General features: G+C 34.9%; 1 protein-coding gene and 1 pseudogene across 1 annotated transcript; both read left to right on the forward strand.

Annotated features, from left to right (window-relative positions):
* LOC109327340 lies at positions 7743-10355 on the forward strand (annotated as a pseudogene).
* Positions 17563-18379, forward strand: LOC109327527. The gene has a single exon (XM_019560703.1). The coding sequence runs from the start codon at positions 17668-17670 to the stop codon at positions 18223-18225; it is 558 nt and encodes a 185-aa protein (XP_019416248.1). The 5' UTR covers positions 17563-17667; the 3' UTR covers positions 18226-18379.

The raw sequence follows: 18443 nt of genomic DNA on the forward strand, positions 1-18443 counted from the left end.
TTATCAAATGTCAACATTGTGGAGCATGCATATGGTATCAGGAACGAAAGCGAAAACATAGAAATGTTACAACTCCTAAGTTTGAATTATGTTATGGTGATGGAAGAATACAATTCCATTATTAGAAACATCGCCTCCATTCCTTCATCATCTACTCTTTGATATGAACTTCACTGATAGTTTGAATTATCAAGAGAATATTCGTTTATACAACATGATGTTCGCGTTCACATCTTTCGGGGCAAAATTTGATAGATCTATCAATAATGGTAGAGGTCCACCAATAATCAGGATACATGGACAACCATATTACCGCATTGGTAGCATGTTGCCTTTGCTTGGGCAATTCCCGAAATTTGTACAACTATATATCTATGATAAAAAGCATGAAATTCAAAATAGAATGGAAGGAATAAGGTTAATAAATAATACATACTTTACACTTTTGATCATAATTTCTCTATCCTAATACCTATTATTTATTTATTTTAATGTATTCTAATAGGAATAATAAGGTTGATCCACAAGTAGTTTTGCATTTATCAAAGATGCTAGATGAGAACAAAGTCCATGCAAAGTCCTTCAGAATGGCAAGCGAAAGATTGAAAGATGGTGATGTTTTGAACTAAAAATTGAAACTAATTGCTGAAAGAAATTCTGATGGGAGAATAAATAACTTACCGATTATTTATGAAGTTATTGTTTTAATAGTTGGAGATATTGACTCAACATCACAAAGGGATATAATTATGGAGACACAAAGTGGCCAATTGAAAAGAATTGATGAATTACATGCCAGTTATTTGGCTTTCCAATATCCGTTGTTGTTTCCATATGGAGAAGATGGTTATAGAAATGATGTTTGTCATAGACTTAGAGCATATTCTCATACTAGAAAACAGAATCGTGTAACCGTAAGAGAATGGATGTCATTTAGATTGCAGGATAGAAAAAAATGAGGCACAAACTTTGTTGCGTTCCAGAAGATTATTCCATCAGTTTTTAGTTGATGCTTATACTATGGTGGAATCTGAAAGGTTGTCTTTTATCAAAAGAAACCAAAAAAACTAAGGGTGGATAAATATAGAAATTTGAGTGAATCTCAACCACGAAACCAAACTCAAGCATCTAATATGGGAAAAAGAGAGATATTACCTTCAACTTTTGTTGGTAGTCGTAGATACATGGATCAATTATACTTTGATGGGATGGCCATTTGTAGTTCAGTCGAATTCCCTGATTTGTTTTTAACAATGACATGCAATCCTAATTGGCCAGAAATTATCATATTTGTTAAGCCTATGGGTTTGAAACCACATGATCGACCAGATATCATCACAAGGGTTTTCAAAATGAAATTTGAAGAATTACTTCAAGATTTGAAGAAAAGACATGTTCTTAGTAAAGTACTTGCATGTAAGTATATACCCTAAAATGAATCATTCCCTTATTGTTGTAGTTTTTTTGGTATGCATGTAAATAGTTTGACATAATCCTCACTCTATTTTATTCTATTTTTTCAGATATATACACAGTTGAATTCCAGAAAAGAGGTTTGCCACATGAACACTTCCTAATTTTTTTGCACCCGTCTAATAAATACCCAACTTGATGATATTGACAGAATTATCTGTGCTGAAATTCCAAATCAAAGTGATGATCCTGAATTATACAACTTGGTCAAATCATATATGGTTCATGGTCCATGTGGTTATGGCAATAGGTCTTCTCCATGTATGAAAGATGGTAAATGCTCTCGATATTTTCCAAAACAAATTCAACAAACTACAGTTGTTGATGAAGATGGTTATCCAGTTTATAGAAGAAGAGATAATAGAAACATTGTTGAAAAAATGGTATTTCTCTTAACAATCGTTATGTTGTCCCTTACAACCAATAACTATTACAGAAATACCAAGCACACATTAATATGGAGTGGTGTAACCAAATTACTTCAATTAAGTACTTCTTCAAGTATATCAACAAAGACTATGATAAGATCACATATGTTATTACAACAAAAGAAAATGGTGGATCGCAAAATCAAGCAAACATTGATGAGGTTAAACAATATCTTGATTGTAGATATGTATCACCATGAGAAGCATGTTGGAGGATTTTTAGATTTCCAATTCATGGAAGACAACCTGTAGTAGAAAGATTGTCCTTTCATCTTCCAGGAGAACAACTAGTGTACTTCCATGATAATGAGAACATTGATAACATACTTTCAAGACCAACAGTATTAGAGTCCATGTTTACATATTGGATGGAAGCTAATCAATAATATCCAGAAGTTCGAAATTGAAGTTATGCTCAATATGTGTCTAAATATGTTTATGTCAAAAGGAACAGGTGTTGGAAACTAAGAATATCAGGTTATACAATTGGTAGATTAATTTGGGGTTCTCCATGCACTGGTGAACTATATTATCTTAGGATGATGATGACAGTGGTTAAGGTTCCAACCATTTATGAAGATATTAAAACAGTTCCAAACATTCAATATTCTACATTCAGGGATGCATGTTTTGCCATGGGTTTACTGAAGGATGATGGAGAATATATTGATACTTTAAGAGAAACCAAAGATTGGGATTCTGGATTCTACTTGAGGAAGTTATTTGTGACAATGTTGTTATCAACTTCTATGAATAAACCATATTAGGTTTGGGAAGAAACATGGCAATGGTTAGTTGATGGAATTCTTTACAATCAAATAAATATTTCTAATAATCAAGGTACACTTTAATTACATTTTAACTATTACTTTTCTTATATGTATTCATCCTTTTTTACAATCATTAACCACTTTTTTGAACATTTGTAGGATTGGTGCTAAGTAATGAACAATTGCAAAATCCTCCAATGTCATACCCAAATGGATATATCACAAGTCATTTGGGCAATAGACTGATATATGAAGAACTTAATTATGATACTAATGAATTAAAGGAAAAGTTCAATCTTCTTTTCCAATCTCTTACAAGTAGCTCTTTTGCTTACCTAAGTATAAAGTTAGTATTGTTTCTTCATTATGTAATGTTAACATAAAATTTGACATATTCATATGATACAGTACAGAGGAGCAATCTAAAATATTTCATACTATCATCCAAGATGTAAATCGTCAAGAAGATCGTATATTTTTCTTATATGGTTATGGAGGAACTGGTAAAATCCATATGTGGAAAACTCTAACATATGCATTGAGATCTCAGAAACAGATTGTACTAACTGTTGCTTCAACCAGGGGATAGAACAGCTCATTCAAAATTCCTGTTCCAAGTCTTGAGAATTCTATTTACAACGTTCATGAGGGTTCTGAACTTGTTGACTTATTGAAACAAACAAAGCTAATTATATGGGATGAAGCTCTAATGTCGCATAAGTTTTGTTTTGAAGCACTTTATAGAAGTCTTGCAGACATAATGTGTACAACATCAAATGAATCAATCTTATTTGGAGGAAAGGTTGTAGTTTTTGGAGGTGATTTTAGACAAATTTTGCTAGTGATTCCAAGAGTGTGTCGTTCGAATATTGTACATGCAACTATCAACTCATTTTATCATTGGCATCAATGTAGAATTTTAACACTTTCAAAGAACATGTGTTTACAAAATAATGACAAGCATCCGAAATTAAGGAATTCTCGGAATGGATACTAAAGGTTGGAGATGGAAAATTATCTAAACCTAATGATGGTTGTGTTGAAGTTGATATTCCAGAAGAACTTTTGATTCTTGATTTTGATAACCCAATTGATGTGATAGTGTCTAGCACTTATCCGAACCTACAACATCACTACAAAGAGGAAGAATATTTGAATCTAAGTCAATACTTGCATCAACAATTGAGATTGTTGATCAAATCAATGAATATGTTCTAAGTATAATTTCAGGTACATTTTTATTTTTCCTCTTCAACTTTTTAGTATTACATATACAATATATTTGTTACAATTATAGTACTAAATGTTATATTCTATAACTATAGGTGAAGAAAACGAATACCTAAGTTCAGATTTAGTTGATATGTCTGATGCTAATGAAATTGAAGCAGTCAACATACTAACTCCAGAATTTCTAAACACACTTTCAACCTCTGGTCTTCCCAATCATAAAATCAAGTTGAAGGTTGGAGCTGAAATAATGTTGTTGAGGAATTTAGATCAAGCAGAAGGATTATGTAATGGAACAAGACTGGTGGTGACTAAAATGACAAACCATGTACTTGAAGCAAAAATCATGTCAGGTAAAAACATTGGACACATCATATATATCCCTCGTATGTCAATGTCTCCATCTCAATCTTTATGGCCTTTCAAGCTTATTAGAAGACAATTTCCTATAATTGTTTCATATGTTATGACAATCAATAAATCTCAAGGGAAATCATTAGAGAGTGTGAGCTTATATCTACATAGACCAGTGTTCAGTCATGGTCAATTATACGTAGCTATTTCAAGAGTTCAAAGGAAGAAGGGACTAAAGATATTGATACATTATAAGAATGGTCAGCCACTAAAGTCGACAACAAATGTAGTTTATAAAGAAGATTTCCAAAAACTATAATAGGTATTACACACCTTATCTTATATTGTATTCTACACTTTTGTTCATAATGACTTTTTTATTCAATATAACATTATCTAAACCATGCTTTTTGTCAACAACTCTAATTTATCATTCAAATACATAAAAATCATCTTCCATGAATTAATAATAACCAAAATTTAATTTAGAATTTACTTTTCACTGTTTAAATAAATTAACGCAAAACACATTACCACTCGTGCGAGTGCACTAGTATCTCACTAGTATATATATAAGAAAAAAATGTTTATCATGACAAGTGTCAATTTCTCCTTCACTTTTTCCTTCCAAAATGTGTCTATATTTTTATCATAAACTCTTACATATTGTATCATATGACTCTTTGTTTAGTTCATGTGACCATTCTTTTTCAATACATCTCACCATATTATAACCTTTGCCACTTGTCAGCTCGTGGGGGAATCCCACCCAAAAACCTTCATTACATGCAAGGCATCTCATCTCTCATGTGTCATGACCTCATTAATTTCTTCTTAAAATATATGTGACTTAAGTTACTTTTCGAGTCCAAACATATTAAACCTTCATTTTCTAGAGTTTCACATTAAAAAATTATTAATTTCTTCTTAAAATACATGTAACTTAAGTCATTTATTTTACTAATGTATTTGAGCAAGTTTGAATTATGTGTATGCACAAGTAACATGTATATTCTTAACTATGTGAATGCATGAATTAACATGTGTGCTCTTAGTTATACTAATGCACGGGTAACATATATATTCTTTCTTAACCATGCAATACAAAAAAATATTGTCTCGTACATATACACGAGTAACTTACTAGTATATTTGATGTCATTGTGCTCTCTGCTCTTATTGCTAAAAACTGTGACCTTTCCTTTCAAATCTCTTTCTCTGCCTCATTCATCACTATATTAATTGTAAGAAAAAACAAACTATTTTTTAACTATTACAATTATTTTATTTTTATGTTTTTCCCTTATCCAATAATATCTTTGAACTCCGACTCATTCCAAAATCATAATATTTAAATACTCCATAATGATTTTTAATCTTTATATATATATATATTATCTCTTTATAATAATTATTATTTATTTTTATTCATAAAGAAATTATGATTGCATTTTACATACAAATGTGAAAAGGCAAACAAATTACATTGCAAGGACCCTGTGATTTTAAAGTTCAAAATATTGATTAAAAAGTTTTTATATTTAGGAATTAATTTAAAAATTCAAAAATATATTAGGAATAGGTAATAATCTAATTTATTTAAAAGTTGATTGATAATCTATAGCACATTTAAAAAAAATGTAACCAATAAGATAACGTGGAGCTCATAATAATGAAGCAGACTCAAATGTATATATGTATAAGCCTTTACACGTGTTCATATCAAATTAAAGTAATGCTAAAAATATTGTGTAGATGATAACTTTGATCCGAGAATAATCCATGAAACTCATACCACTAAAACAAGACCAAATTATCTAGAAATCTGAGAAACTATTATTGCTTACTATTTTAAATTTTATGTGTAATTATATAAAATTATGCAACATTACGAATTTTATGTGTAATCACATTTAAACTACCCATTTTATCTTCATTTTTTATATGATGAAAAAGATAACAAAAAAAACCACTAATAGTGAGTCTAGTGTCAAATTTTAATTTGGCTGCCTAGTTGCCACGGTCATACACAAGTGTCAAATATTATAGAACCCACCAACCAATCACACACCTCTTTCTCTTGATAAGTGAATCTGGATGGAATCGATCTTATTTCCCGTGTTATGAGAACTGAACTGGACAATCTGATTAGTTTGATCATTTACTAGATTTAAAAAAGTTCTATATTGCAGTTTTAAATAAATGAGAGTTAGACCGCTTTGAACCGGAGAAATTCCGGTTCAATCGTGTTAAACCCGTTTAAACCAAATTAACCCAGAAAATACACCAGTTTACTTAAAATTAAAATTAAAATAAAACAATACTCTAATATTTTGTTTTACTACCATCCAAAAAAGATGAAGGGATTATTATTTCAATATAATTATACATAATTATTAATTATATAAAGTTTTACATTTATATATAACTATATATTTATAGATAAAAAATATTAATTATGTATGGAATCACCCGGTCAGACCGAACAATTTAATTATTTAAACTGGTTAAACCTAATATGGGGTCTCTGCCGATTTAACGTCCAGCTCATGTTTCACAATATTGCTTATATCATCCTAAAGAAGGATTGGGATCATCAACCCTGAATAGTATTCTATTTCATATCTCAAGCCAAACAAAATGTGACCTTTTGTTTTTAATTTTTTTCTTTTATTTATTGGCAAAATGTGATAGGTTTGGGATAGGGAATGAGACACCGTTGAGGACAAATGATTTTGTCCTCTAAAGAAAGAAACAAATGCACCTAGATTTTGTGAGGAAGATTATAGACTTAATATGTATAGTATAAATGTTTTTTACACCGTCAACAAATCATTTAACATTGATTTATTAATTATCATTGATTTTTAAACAAAAATAATACAAATCAATAGTAGAGGGTGTACTAAGTGTTGACAATGTAAGGTACATAGATTTTAAAAAACTCCATTATTATATTGATCATCATCTATATTTAAACATTATTAATTATTAAATATAAATAAATATTATATGATGTATTGAATTTGTATAAATCCTTAAATTGACAATATATAAATATTACATTCTTTAACTATCTTATTATTGGTTCAAGTTAACTTATAAAATATTACATAATTCAATTTTTATTAAATTGTAATAAATCTATGAGAAAAATGTGTATCTACTTACCTATGAGTTTTATAGTCAATCAATACATTATTTATTATTCATATTTAATTATTATTGTCTCTTATAAAATAAGTAGTCTAAATAAATAGTAAATAATACAGTAATTATATAAAAAACTTTAAATGACAATGTATACATTCAACACTGCTTCTTACATTTAAATTTCGTCTCTCTCTCTCAATTTTAAACTTTGGTTAACTTGGCCATAATTTTCTAGTTAGCACAAGTCACAGCACAAACTCCGCCTCTCAAATCAAATCCAAAACACACAAAATACCCGTTATTATTATCAATAAAAATTACTCAACCATTACTTCAAATTTCACCACCGTTTATTTTCTTTTACCCAACCCAACCTCATAGTTTGTATCCTCCGCATTAATTCGGTGAAACTGATGCCGAAAAACTCAACTTTACCCGAACAAAATCCCAATCCCATGGAGAACAACCTTCACTTTCAGCAGCAGGTAAGAGAAGCCGGCGCAGCTGGAACTTCCAGTCGTGGTGGTGGTGGGCCAGTAATCTCAGTCTCCGGTGGGTTAAAAACAGAGGAGGAACACGGCGAAGAAGAAGACGGTGACGGCAATTCCACCGCCAATCGATGGCCCCGTGAAGAAACAACGGCCTTGCTCAAGATAAGGTCTGAAATGGACACCGCCTTCAGAGACATCAGCCCCAAAGCCCCTCTCTGGGAACAAGTATCCAGGTCACTACTTACTTAAAAACTTTTGTTACGTTTATTCGATTCGGACAACTTCTCGCGACACCTGATAGAAAAAAAAAGTTATGCAACAGTGTAACCGTAAGAATTTTATTCTTTAGTTGTTGAGATTATTTTTTCATTCCTTTATTTACTACTAGTGTTACATACTTGTATAGTTGTATTTATGTAATATATAGTCTATGTGTATGACTTTATGATATGCTGAACAATTGAAGTGAAATAATGTAATGATTTGGAACTAATGGTTCAGGAAATTATTGGAGCTAGGATATAATAGGAGTGCTAAGAAGTGCAAAGAGAAGTTTGAGAATATTTACAAGTACCATAAGAGGACTAAAGGAGATCGTTTTGGAAAATCCAATGGCAAAAATTATAGATTTTTTGAGCAATTGCAAGCATTAGATAACAACACACTTTCTCTTCCTTCTCATTCATCTTCTTCATTAGATGGACAAGTAGGAAAAACCACAACATCTTATGCAGTACTTAACAATGTTAATGTTATCAAAGATGCAGTTCCGTGTTCCATTAGATACCCCGGTGGAAACAGGGTCGACGTTGACCATAATAACTCCAGTTCAACTAATTCTTCTGCAAGCGAAGCGTCAAGGGAAGGGAAAAGGAAGAGGTTGACACAGTTTTTTGAGGGGATGATGAGGGAAGTGATAGTGAATCAAGAAAGATTGCAAAGGAAATTGATGGAGGTGATGGATAAGTGTGAGAAGGAACGAATTGCGAGAGAGGAAGCATGGAACATTGAAGAGTTGGCGAGGATTAAGAGGGACCATGAGCTTCTTGCTCATGAAAGAGCAATTTCTGCAGCAAAAGATGAAGCAGTGCTTGCCCTTTTGAAAAAAATCACAGAAAACACTGGTACAGTGTTGCACTTACCCGAGAGAATAGCTGTTCAAGATGAGAAAGAAAAGAACAACAAGCAAGAAAATGGTCATAATGTTGTTGTGAATAATGGAGGGGATGTTGTGGATAAGGATAAACAACAAGAGTGTGGAAATGTTAGTGTTGGGAGTTTCATGCAGACGAGTTCATCAAGGTGGCCTAAAGATGAAGTGGAAGCTTTGATTACATCGAGGACAGAGATGGAATTGCAGTGTCAAGGTACTGGATCTAAGGGACCTCTTTGGGAGGAGATTTCTTCTGCAATGAGAAGTATGGGCTGTGATAGAAGTCCAGAGAGATGCAAAGAAAAATGGGAGAACATAAACAAGTATTTCAAGACAATTAGGGAGAAGGATAAGAGGAAGCCCGAGGATTTAAAAACCTGTCCTTATTATCACCAGCTGGAAGCTTTGTATAGTAGTAAGAAGCCTAAGGAGGTGGATGAATCAGATGGCAATTCTAGCAATGAGTTGAGGCCCAAGGAGCTATTGTTGCATATTATGGGTAGTCAAGAAGAGAGATCACAGCAACTAGAGTCATCATTCGAAGATCGTGACAGAGAACATGGATGATCAGAATCAGCAGGGAGATAATGAAGATGAGTATCAGATGGTTAGTGCTAATAGTCCTTCAATAGCAATCACGGCTTGAATTGAAATTTGAAGTGACTACCTAATGTTGAAACTTCTTATGTCACACAACCAATGCGGGGTTTGATCTTTTGTATTTTGAATGCCTTAACCAAACTCGGGTAGCGAGGGATGGGTTGATATCATCAAGAGAGGCTGTGCTTCCAAGCAGAAGTAAGATTGTCTTGCTGTTCTTGGTAGAATACAGTATAAAACTATAAACCAATCTCATGGATGGTGTCTGTCTTTTGTATGTACTATATATTACATTTTATCTTCAATCAGATTTGTTGAGTGAAAATGATATAAGGAAAAGATGAACAGAGAAAGAGAGATTTGTATGCATTTAAAAAAATAAAGACTTGGGAGTGTAATTCAATATTATAAAGTTTTCCCTAGACGTTTGTAAACCCATGTGCCATGTGTGCTCATGTGGGACATGGTTGGATCTGCTTGTTTGTGTCAATAAAGAAAGATGTGTTATGATGATTATATATAAGATACATTCATTTTAGTTTTACATTGAGCTTTTAATTATATTTATATTAAGCCTCAAGCTACCCTAGAGGAGAGATCGGTTGGTTAATGACAAGTTGAAGGAATGAAGATTGTTTATCTATAGCTGCATACATTTGCTTGTATTTTTTGTTCTAGTTTTGCTTCAAACTCTGAAACTTGATAGATGTATTTGGGTTTTATAATTTTGAGATGTAAAGGTAATATTTGTGATGAAATATGTATAATCTGTAATCCTTTCCTGCAGCAATTTTGTATCACTATTCTGATACTGTAAACTCAAGAATATTAGAGAATTTTATGAATTAAAAATCTGGTGTGACTTACTACAGCAAGTACATGATTAGTTAAGTGTTCAAAGCTTTAACTTATATATCAGCCAATACAGCAATACATGTTAGACCTATTACATGTAAGAGTAGTAGTTTCTATCACCAAATTTGACCATTTCATGTTTGTGTTCTTTGTATCCCCTTACTTGTTTTTCAAACACATGAGAAGAAAGAATATGATAAGAATGACGGATTTTTTAATAATAACTAGTTAATGATTACAAATGATGTTTCCACTCTACAACACCATTCTTTTGGTTACAGTATCAACAATTACACAGAATGTTCCTATTCTACAACCTTTCCATTCAATGTGCTTTCTATGCAAAATTTTATAACCTTTATTTCCTCTATCTCCCTTTTTTGGCTTCATGGAAGACTTCTTTGACTTGAACAATCATTTCCTATTTGTAATGACAACATTGTGCAACGTTTTTGGTTCAATCTTGGCAAATAATGAATCAGTAATACTTGGGGTAGTTGGGTGGAAGTATCTGCCAATCATAGTTATTGATGTTAGCTAAGTAAAAGATGTCAATTTACATGTTTTTTCCATTTCTAAAAACCATTTAGCGGGTTGTTCCATATTCCTATCACACTCTTCTAATTTGTTACTCATGACCATTTAGTGGGATGGCATAGGGATTAAAAACAAACATTTTTTTATAAGGACTAATAGTAAAATTTTATTTTTATAGGGACCAAAGGAAGATTTTACTTTTATAGGAATTAAAAACAAAATTAGCAATTTATGAAAAATCCTAAGGAAAAATACATGTCCTGGTTATCACGGTGACATATCTTGGTTTGGATTTGAAGCTATGGTATAAATACTTGAAGTGAAGTTTATTTTATGAGAGAAAATGTATGGTGTAAGAATGAATGGAACATGTATTTAGAATGGAGTGAGTAAATTGTATGACATGCATTTAACCTCAAATGCATTGCATCCAAACACAGCCATGTATTGGAATGTCAACATGAATTAAGAATGGGGTAAGTAAATTAATCTGACACATATTTGAATTTAGAATGGAGGGAGTAAATTAATCTGACACATATTTCACCATAATCATATAATTCAGTCAATTTGTTTTGTATAACTCTTAGCTCATTCAAAAATAATTCTTTCTAATTCTTCATTTTTATTAATTAATTAAAGAAAACACATATGCCCATTTACACAGAATATATCTTTTGTCTCAAACATTATATCACTTTATGTATCTATTGTTTTTCGTTGACAAAAAATATAAAGTTAATATATTTTTTATTTATGTTTTACTTTTTTGAACATGAAAAAACAAAAACTACATAAAGTAGTACAATATTTGAGAGAAGATCTGGCTATCCATTAACGAAGGAATAAAAGTTACTGATAGGCCACAAATCAAGAGGGTATACCAGAGAAAAAGGAAGAAGAATAGGGGTAAAATGGTATCAAATGAAGAAGGAGAATCTGTTGCACATGGTAGTAACTAACTACACACGTGGCAACATAATGGAGGGAGAGAACACAAGCCATGGGTGAATTTCAGGGGGATAGTAAAGGCAGGATGGTCAGGCAATGATTGAGAACTTTGGGGTGGCAATTGTCACAGGGGAGGAAAGGATCATTCTTATGGTTTCACTACTACTTTAATACTACTCGTGTCACCTTTTTCTTACACTGTAATCTTACTCTTTAACTATCAATAGACATTTTTCTTGCATTTTTCCTTTTCTCATAATACTTGCTGATGTAGTTCCTATCAAGTTGGTATCAGAGCTTCCAATCTTGGGAGCCTCTGGATGGTATCAAGAAGAGTGGAAAATAGACTAGAAAGCGTGGAAAAAAGATTAGAAGGAATGCAAAGCTCTTTTCAAGAAACCTTGAGGCAACAAATGGAGACGTTAATAAAAACGGTCACGGATCGATTGGAGGAAACCGTAGGAGAAATAAGGGAGATGGGACGAGAAGGTATCAGGGAAAATAGCAACCGCGAAGGGAGGCAACAAAGAGAGTGGGCCCACAGGGAGGAAGAGACTAGAAGAGGAGAAAGAGTGAAGAGAGTGGAGGTACCATATTTTACAAGGGAGGACCCTCATGGATGGATTTACCGAGTGGAGTGTTACTTTGAAATCAACCGAGTTCTAGATGATGAAAAAGTTGACACTATCGTCGTATGCTTGGAGGGGAAGACTTTAAACTGGTTCCAGTGGTGGGAATCACGAACAGTGGTTGCTATAAGATGGCCCTTATTCCGACAAGCTTTAGTGAGTCGTTTCCAAATAGCTTCGTCGGAAAACCCATATGAAGTGTTGATGGGGTTGAGATAGACGGGGACGGTCATGGAGTTCCGGGAGGAATTTGAGCTCCATTCGGCACCTCTTCGTTTCGCTGATGAAGAATTTATGAAAGGGATATTTATGAATAGTCTTAAGGAGGACATTAAGGCGGAGGTGGGGATGAGGGGGTCTAGAGATTTGAATGAATTGATGGAGATGGCACAACGGGTTGAAGAAAGAAACCGGGTTTTGGGCCAGTCTAATGGGTACCCGAATCAAAACACTGGATCCGGATTCACTAAACCTGCATTAGTGGGGCGCTGGGCCGAGGCCCAAGACTTTAAAGAGCCACCTTATGAAAGTCACGTGACATTTGGTCACAAGGAAACACAAAAATCAAACCTGGGGAAATCAGAGAACATGGAGGTGAGGGGAGGAACTCACGTTCGCGAAAATGAAAGTCCAGGGGGAAATCGACGGGGGATAGGGTTTAGAAGGTTGACCAAGGAAGAATAAATTGAAAAGAGGAGGCGTAGCTTGTGTTTCTGTTGCGACGAGAAGTATTTCCCAGGGCACATTTGTCGCAATAAACAACTCCACATCATATTGTTGGGACAAGTGGAGGAAAACGAAGAAGGGGAAGAGACGACAGAAGAAATCTCTGGTGAGTTCAACCTACAATTGAATGTTAGTAGCATTGCGGGCATGACCTTAAAAAATTCATTGAAGCTGTGGGGGACCATTAAAAATAAGAGAGTTATTGTGATGGTGGATTTGGGAGCATCACACAATTTTTTAGCACCTGGAATTGTTGAAGAGTTGAAGATCTCTATGGAAAACACGCATGGTTATTACATGGAGGTGGGCAATGGTCAGCGTCTCGGGAGTCAAGGGGTTTGCAGAGGTGTTGATCTTCAACTTCCAACATTAAAGGTAGTGCATGATTTGTACTTGTTTGAGCTAGTAGGGGTGGATGTTATCTTGGGGTATGAATGGCTAAAAAGCCTTGGCAAATTCACGGCTGATTTGGGGAATTACCTAATGGAAGTTCAAGATAAGGGAAAGATCATCAAAATGAGGGGAGATCCTTCATTGCCCAGAACAGTAGCTTCGGTTAAAGCTATCATGAATTAGATGCGTAATGAGGCAGAAGCATATTATGTGGAGTTTGGTATGATGAGTATGATGATGCCTGCTGAGATGAACGTACCTGGAGGTATACAACCTCTTATCTAGAACTTTGAAGATGTCTTTCAAGACCCTAAGGGTCTGCCTCCTCAAAGGTCTTGTGATCATGTGAATGTGTTGAAGGATGGGGCCGAAATTCCCAATATTCGACCCTATAGACATCCTCATAGTTACAAAGAGGAGATTGAGAAATTTGTGAAAGATATGTTAAGAGCAGAGATAATTAGACCCAGCGTGAGCCCGTTTTCAAGTCCACTAATCTTGGTGAAAAAGAAGGATGGAGGATGGAGGTTTTGTATGGATTATAGGGCTCTAAACACAGTTACTGTGCCTAACAAATTCCCAATCCCCATCATAGAAGAATTGCTGGATGAGTTGGGTGGTGCAACCCTTTTCTCTAAATTGCACCTCAAATCAGGGTATTATCAGATTCGGATGAAGGAAGAAGATATTTCAAAGACGGCCTTTCGGACTCACAAAGGTCACTATGAGTATATGGTGATGTCGTTTGGGCTCACTAACGCACCATCAACATTTCAAGCTCCAATGAATGATGTTTTTCGGCCATACTTGAGGAAGTTTGTATTAATTTTTTTCGACGACATTTTGGTATACATCATTGACATGGACACTCATCTTCCACACTTGGAGTGGGTGTTTCAAACAATTCGGGAGCACAGGTTGTGGGTTAATTATAAGAAATGTTGTTTTGAGGCTGTCCAATTGGAGTATTTGGGACACTTAATTTCGGGAAGTGGTATTCAAGCTGATCCGACAAGGTTGATGCAATGCAATAGTGGCCTGCACCAAGAGATATTCGAGGGCTGCATGGTTTTCTGGGTCTTACGGTTACTATCGGCGTTTTGTTAAAAACTATGGTATTATGGCTCGTCCCTTGACACATTTATTGAAGAAAGACAAGTTCCTCTGGTCCATGGAAGCTTAGAAGGCCTTCGACAACTTGAAACAGACTATGGTTTCTTCACCCACTTTGGCTCTATCGAATTTCAATATGCCTTTTGAAATTGAAACAGATGCGTCGTGGATTGGTATAGGTGTTGTCCTCATGCAGCAGGGTAGGCCCTTAGCCTTTGTAAGTCAGGCTTTGTCTGCACGGGCAAAACTGAAATCGGTATACGAAAGAGAACTCATGGCCATCGTGTTTATGGTCCAGAAATGGCACCAATACTTGGTGGGGCACCATTTCATTATTCGGACAGATCAAAAAAGTCTCAAATTCTTGTTGGAGCAACGCATATTGGCTGGTGATCAGTTAAAATGGGTTACCAAATTGTTGGGCTTTGACTTTGAAATCCATTACAAGCTAGGTGCTCAAAAAGGGTAGCGGATGCTTTGTCTAGAGTCATGGAATACAAGTCTACCTCCTTGGTGACCAATGTTGATTTGATAGAATTGGCCGAGGAAGTTTTGGTAGATGACAAGTTGAAACAACTCATGCAGGAAGTCCTTCTTGACCCCAAATCTCATCCCTTATATTCCATCTCCAAAGGATGTTTGTGGTACAAAGGGTGTTACCCAATCTGCCTGTATTCTGTTGCTCTTAAAGGAATTCCATGCTTCTCCATGGGACGGGCACTCATGGGTGGCCAGAACTTACAAACGTTTGCCTTTGGTTTTTCATTGAAAGGGGATGCGTCAAGACATCGTAAAATTTGTGGCTGATTGCTTAGTATGTCAACAAAATAAGTATCAAGCATTGAGACCATCCGACCTTATTCAACCTCTTCCAATTCCCAACCATGTTTGGGAGGACATATCCATGGATTTCATTGGTGGACTACCTAAGACAAAGAGTAGTCATATAGTCATGGTGGTAGTGGATAGATTGAGTAAGTTTGCTCATTTTATTCCATTACTTCATCCTTACACATCTCAGGAGGTTGCCCAAGTCTTTGTCAAATAGGTGATTTGTTTACATGGTTTTCCTAGTTCGATTGTTTCTGATCGTGACCAGATTTTTCTCAGTTTATTTTGGAAGGAGTTATTTCGGTTGGCAGGTACCAAAATGCGCTTCAGTTCTGCTTACCATCCTCAAACGGATGGCCAAACAGAGGTAATTAATCGTACTTTGGAAACATATTTATGTTGTTTTGTGAATGAGCATCCATAGAAATGGCCACAATGGTTAGCTTGAGCAGAGTTGTGGTTTAATAGTTCTTATAATGCTTCTATTAATATGTGCCCGTTCAAGGCGTTATATGGTCGGGACCCTCCTACGATCATTCCGGTTCATAAAGAAAGCACAAGTGTACCTGTTGTGGATACATTGTTGATGGAACGTGACGTGATTCTTGATGAGTTAAAGGCTAGTTTGGCTAAAGCGCAACAACGGATGCGTGACCAGACTGCTAAAAAACGGCGTGAAGTGGAATATCAGGTGGGTGACATGGTCTATTTAAAGGCGCAATCATACAAGTTGCGTTCTTTAACTCAAAAGCTCAATGAGAAACTTAGCCCGCATTTTTATGGACCATTCCTAATTCTGGAGCGAATTGGAGTTGTCGCCTATAGACTCGAGCTACCACAGTATTCACGGGTGCACCCCGTCTTTCACGTGTCCCAACTAAAATCTGCTCCTCCTTCCAGTGTACCGAGCCAACAACTTCCTGTTGGGTTGACAGTAGAATGGGAGTTGTTAGTGGTTCTTGACAAAGTTTTGTGGTGTCGTAAATTGTTGAATGGTCAAACGGAGGTCTTAATCCAATGGACTGACCTTCCCGTCCATGACAACACATGGGAAGAATTTGAATTGCTTCGTTTTACCTTCCCGGATTTCCACCTTGAGGACAAGGTATTGCTCGTTGGGGAGGGTATTGATGGGCCACAAATAAAGAGGGTATACCAGAGAAAAAGGAAGAAGGATAGGGGTAAAATGGTATCAAATGAAGAAGGAGAATTTGTTGCACATGGTAGTAACTAACTACACACGTGGCATCATAATGGAGGGAGAGAACACAAGTCAGGGGTGAATTTAAGGGGGACAGTAAAGGCAGAATGGTCAGACAATGATTGAGAACTTTGGGGTGGCAATTGTCATAGGGGGGGAAAGGATCATTCTTATGGTTTCACTACTACTTTAATACTACTCGTGTCACCTTTTTCTTACACTGTAATCTTACTCTTTAACTATCAATAGACATTTTTCTTGCACTTTTCCTTTTCTCATAATACTTGCTGTTGTAGTTCTTATCACTTACTCAAATGAAAAGTGAATACCAAGACATTGGTGTAGTAATATAAGACTACTACTAAAAAAATTAATTCCTAATAATAATATTTATTTGAAGGGACAACATATCCGATAATAAATTTTCCTATCTATAGACTTAATAGTAGAAAGAGAGAAAAATAAATGAATGATTTTCTGTGTAAATCATTAGTTCCAAGATCCTCTATCCCACAATTTCATGTCTTTATATCACAAATCAATCATATTACATTAAATAATTTAAAAATGTTATTTTTTATTTTTTCTATTCTTCTTTTTAAGTAGGTATCAACTTTCAATTGGTTCGAGAGAAGACTTAAAAAAATGGGACAGCTAATCCTCTTTCTTTTTGACTAGGTTAGCCTTTTAGACTTGGTACCAATCTAGCACTAACTCTCACAACAACTCCCAACGTTCTTCTTAGAACAACCAAACTAAAACCACTTTTCTTTGATTCCATGGCAGACTATGACACCAACCACCACCACCATCCGAAAGAGACAGCTTTTCAAGCCTTAAACACAATCATCCAGCTCCATTTTGAGAAAACACTTGAAAAGAAAAGAGCCATTGACCTCCAAAAAAAGGAGCTTCACAAACTCTTCCACATTTTCTTCATCTTCCTAAGCCTAATCTTCTTTTCACTATCCAACTCACCACGCCTCCAATGCCGACATTGTTGGATCCCCATCACTCTTCTCTCCATGGCACACCTCATCTTCTATGTCTCAGTGGCACAGACTTTGAGATGCATCAATGGGTTCAAGTACCAGAGAAGGTGCCACAAACTCACACTTGGTTTGGCTACTGAGAAGCTGAGAGAGATGAAGATGAGGTTGAGTAACAGTGAGTATGATGGGGTTGTTGTTGGTGATGAAGAGTTTGAGATTCACTATCAGGAACCACCTGAGAGTTACTTTGGTAAGTTTAAGAGGAATTGGGCTCTTCATTTTGGGTTTTTGATCTTGATCTATGTTTTTATGGTGTCTTCATCAGTTGTTCTCTTATGTTTTTAGGTATATTAACTACTTTTAGTTAAGTTAGATGTTTCTGGTTCATAATATTAGATAGAGAGGTTCCTAGATCTTTTGTTAGATATGAAATTGTATGATTGAATTTATTTCCACTTCAATGTCAATTCTGAACAGATATTCTTATGCCTTCTATTCTGTCATCTGTTCAATTTCATTTTTTTTTTGGCTTTGTTAAACATTAACAGTCATTTTCCGTGGAA

This window comes from Lupinus angustifolius, chromosome LG15 (assembly GCF_001865875.1).
Source record: "Lupinus angustifolius cultivar Tanjil chromosome LG15, LupAngTanjil_v1.0, whole genome shotgun sequence".
Taxonomy (NCBI): domain Eukaryota; kingdom Viridiplantae; phylum Streptophyta; class Magnoliopsida; order Fabales; family Fabaceae; genus Lupinus; species Lupinus angustifolius.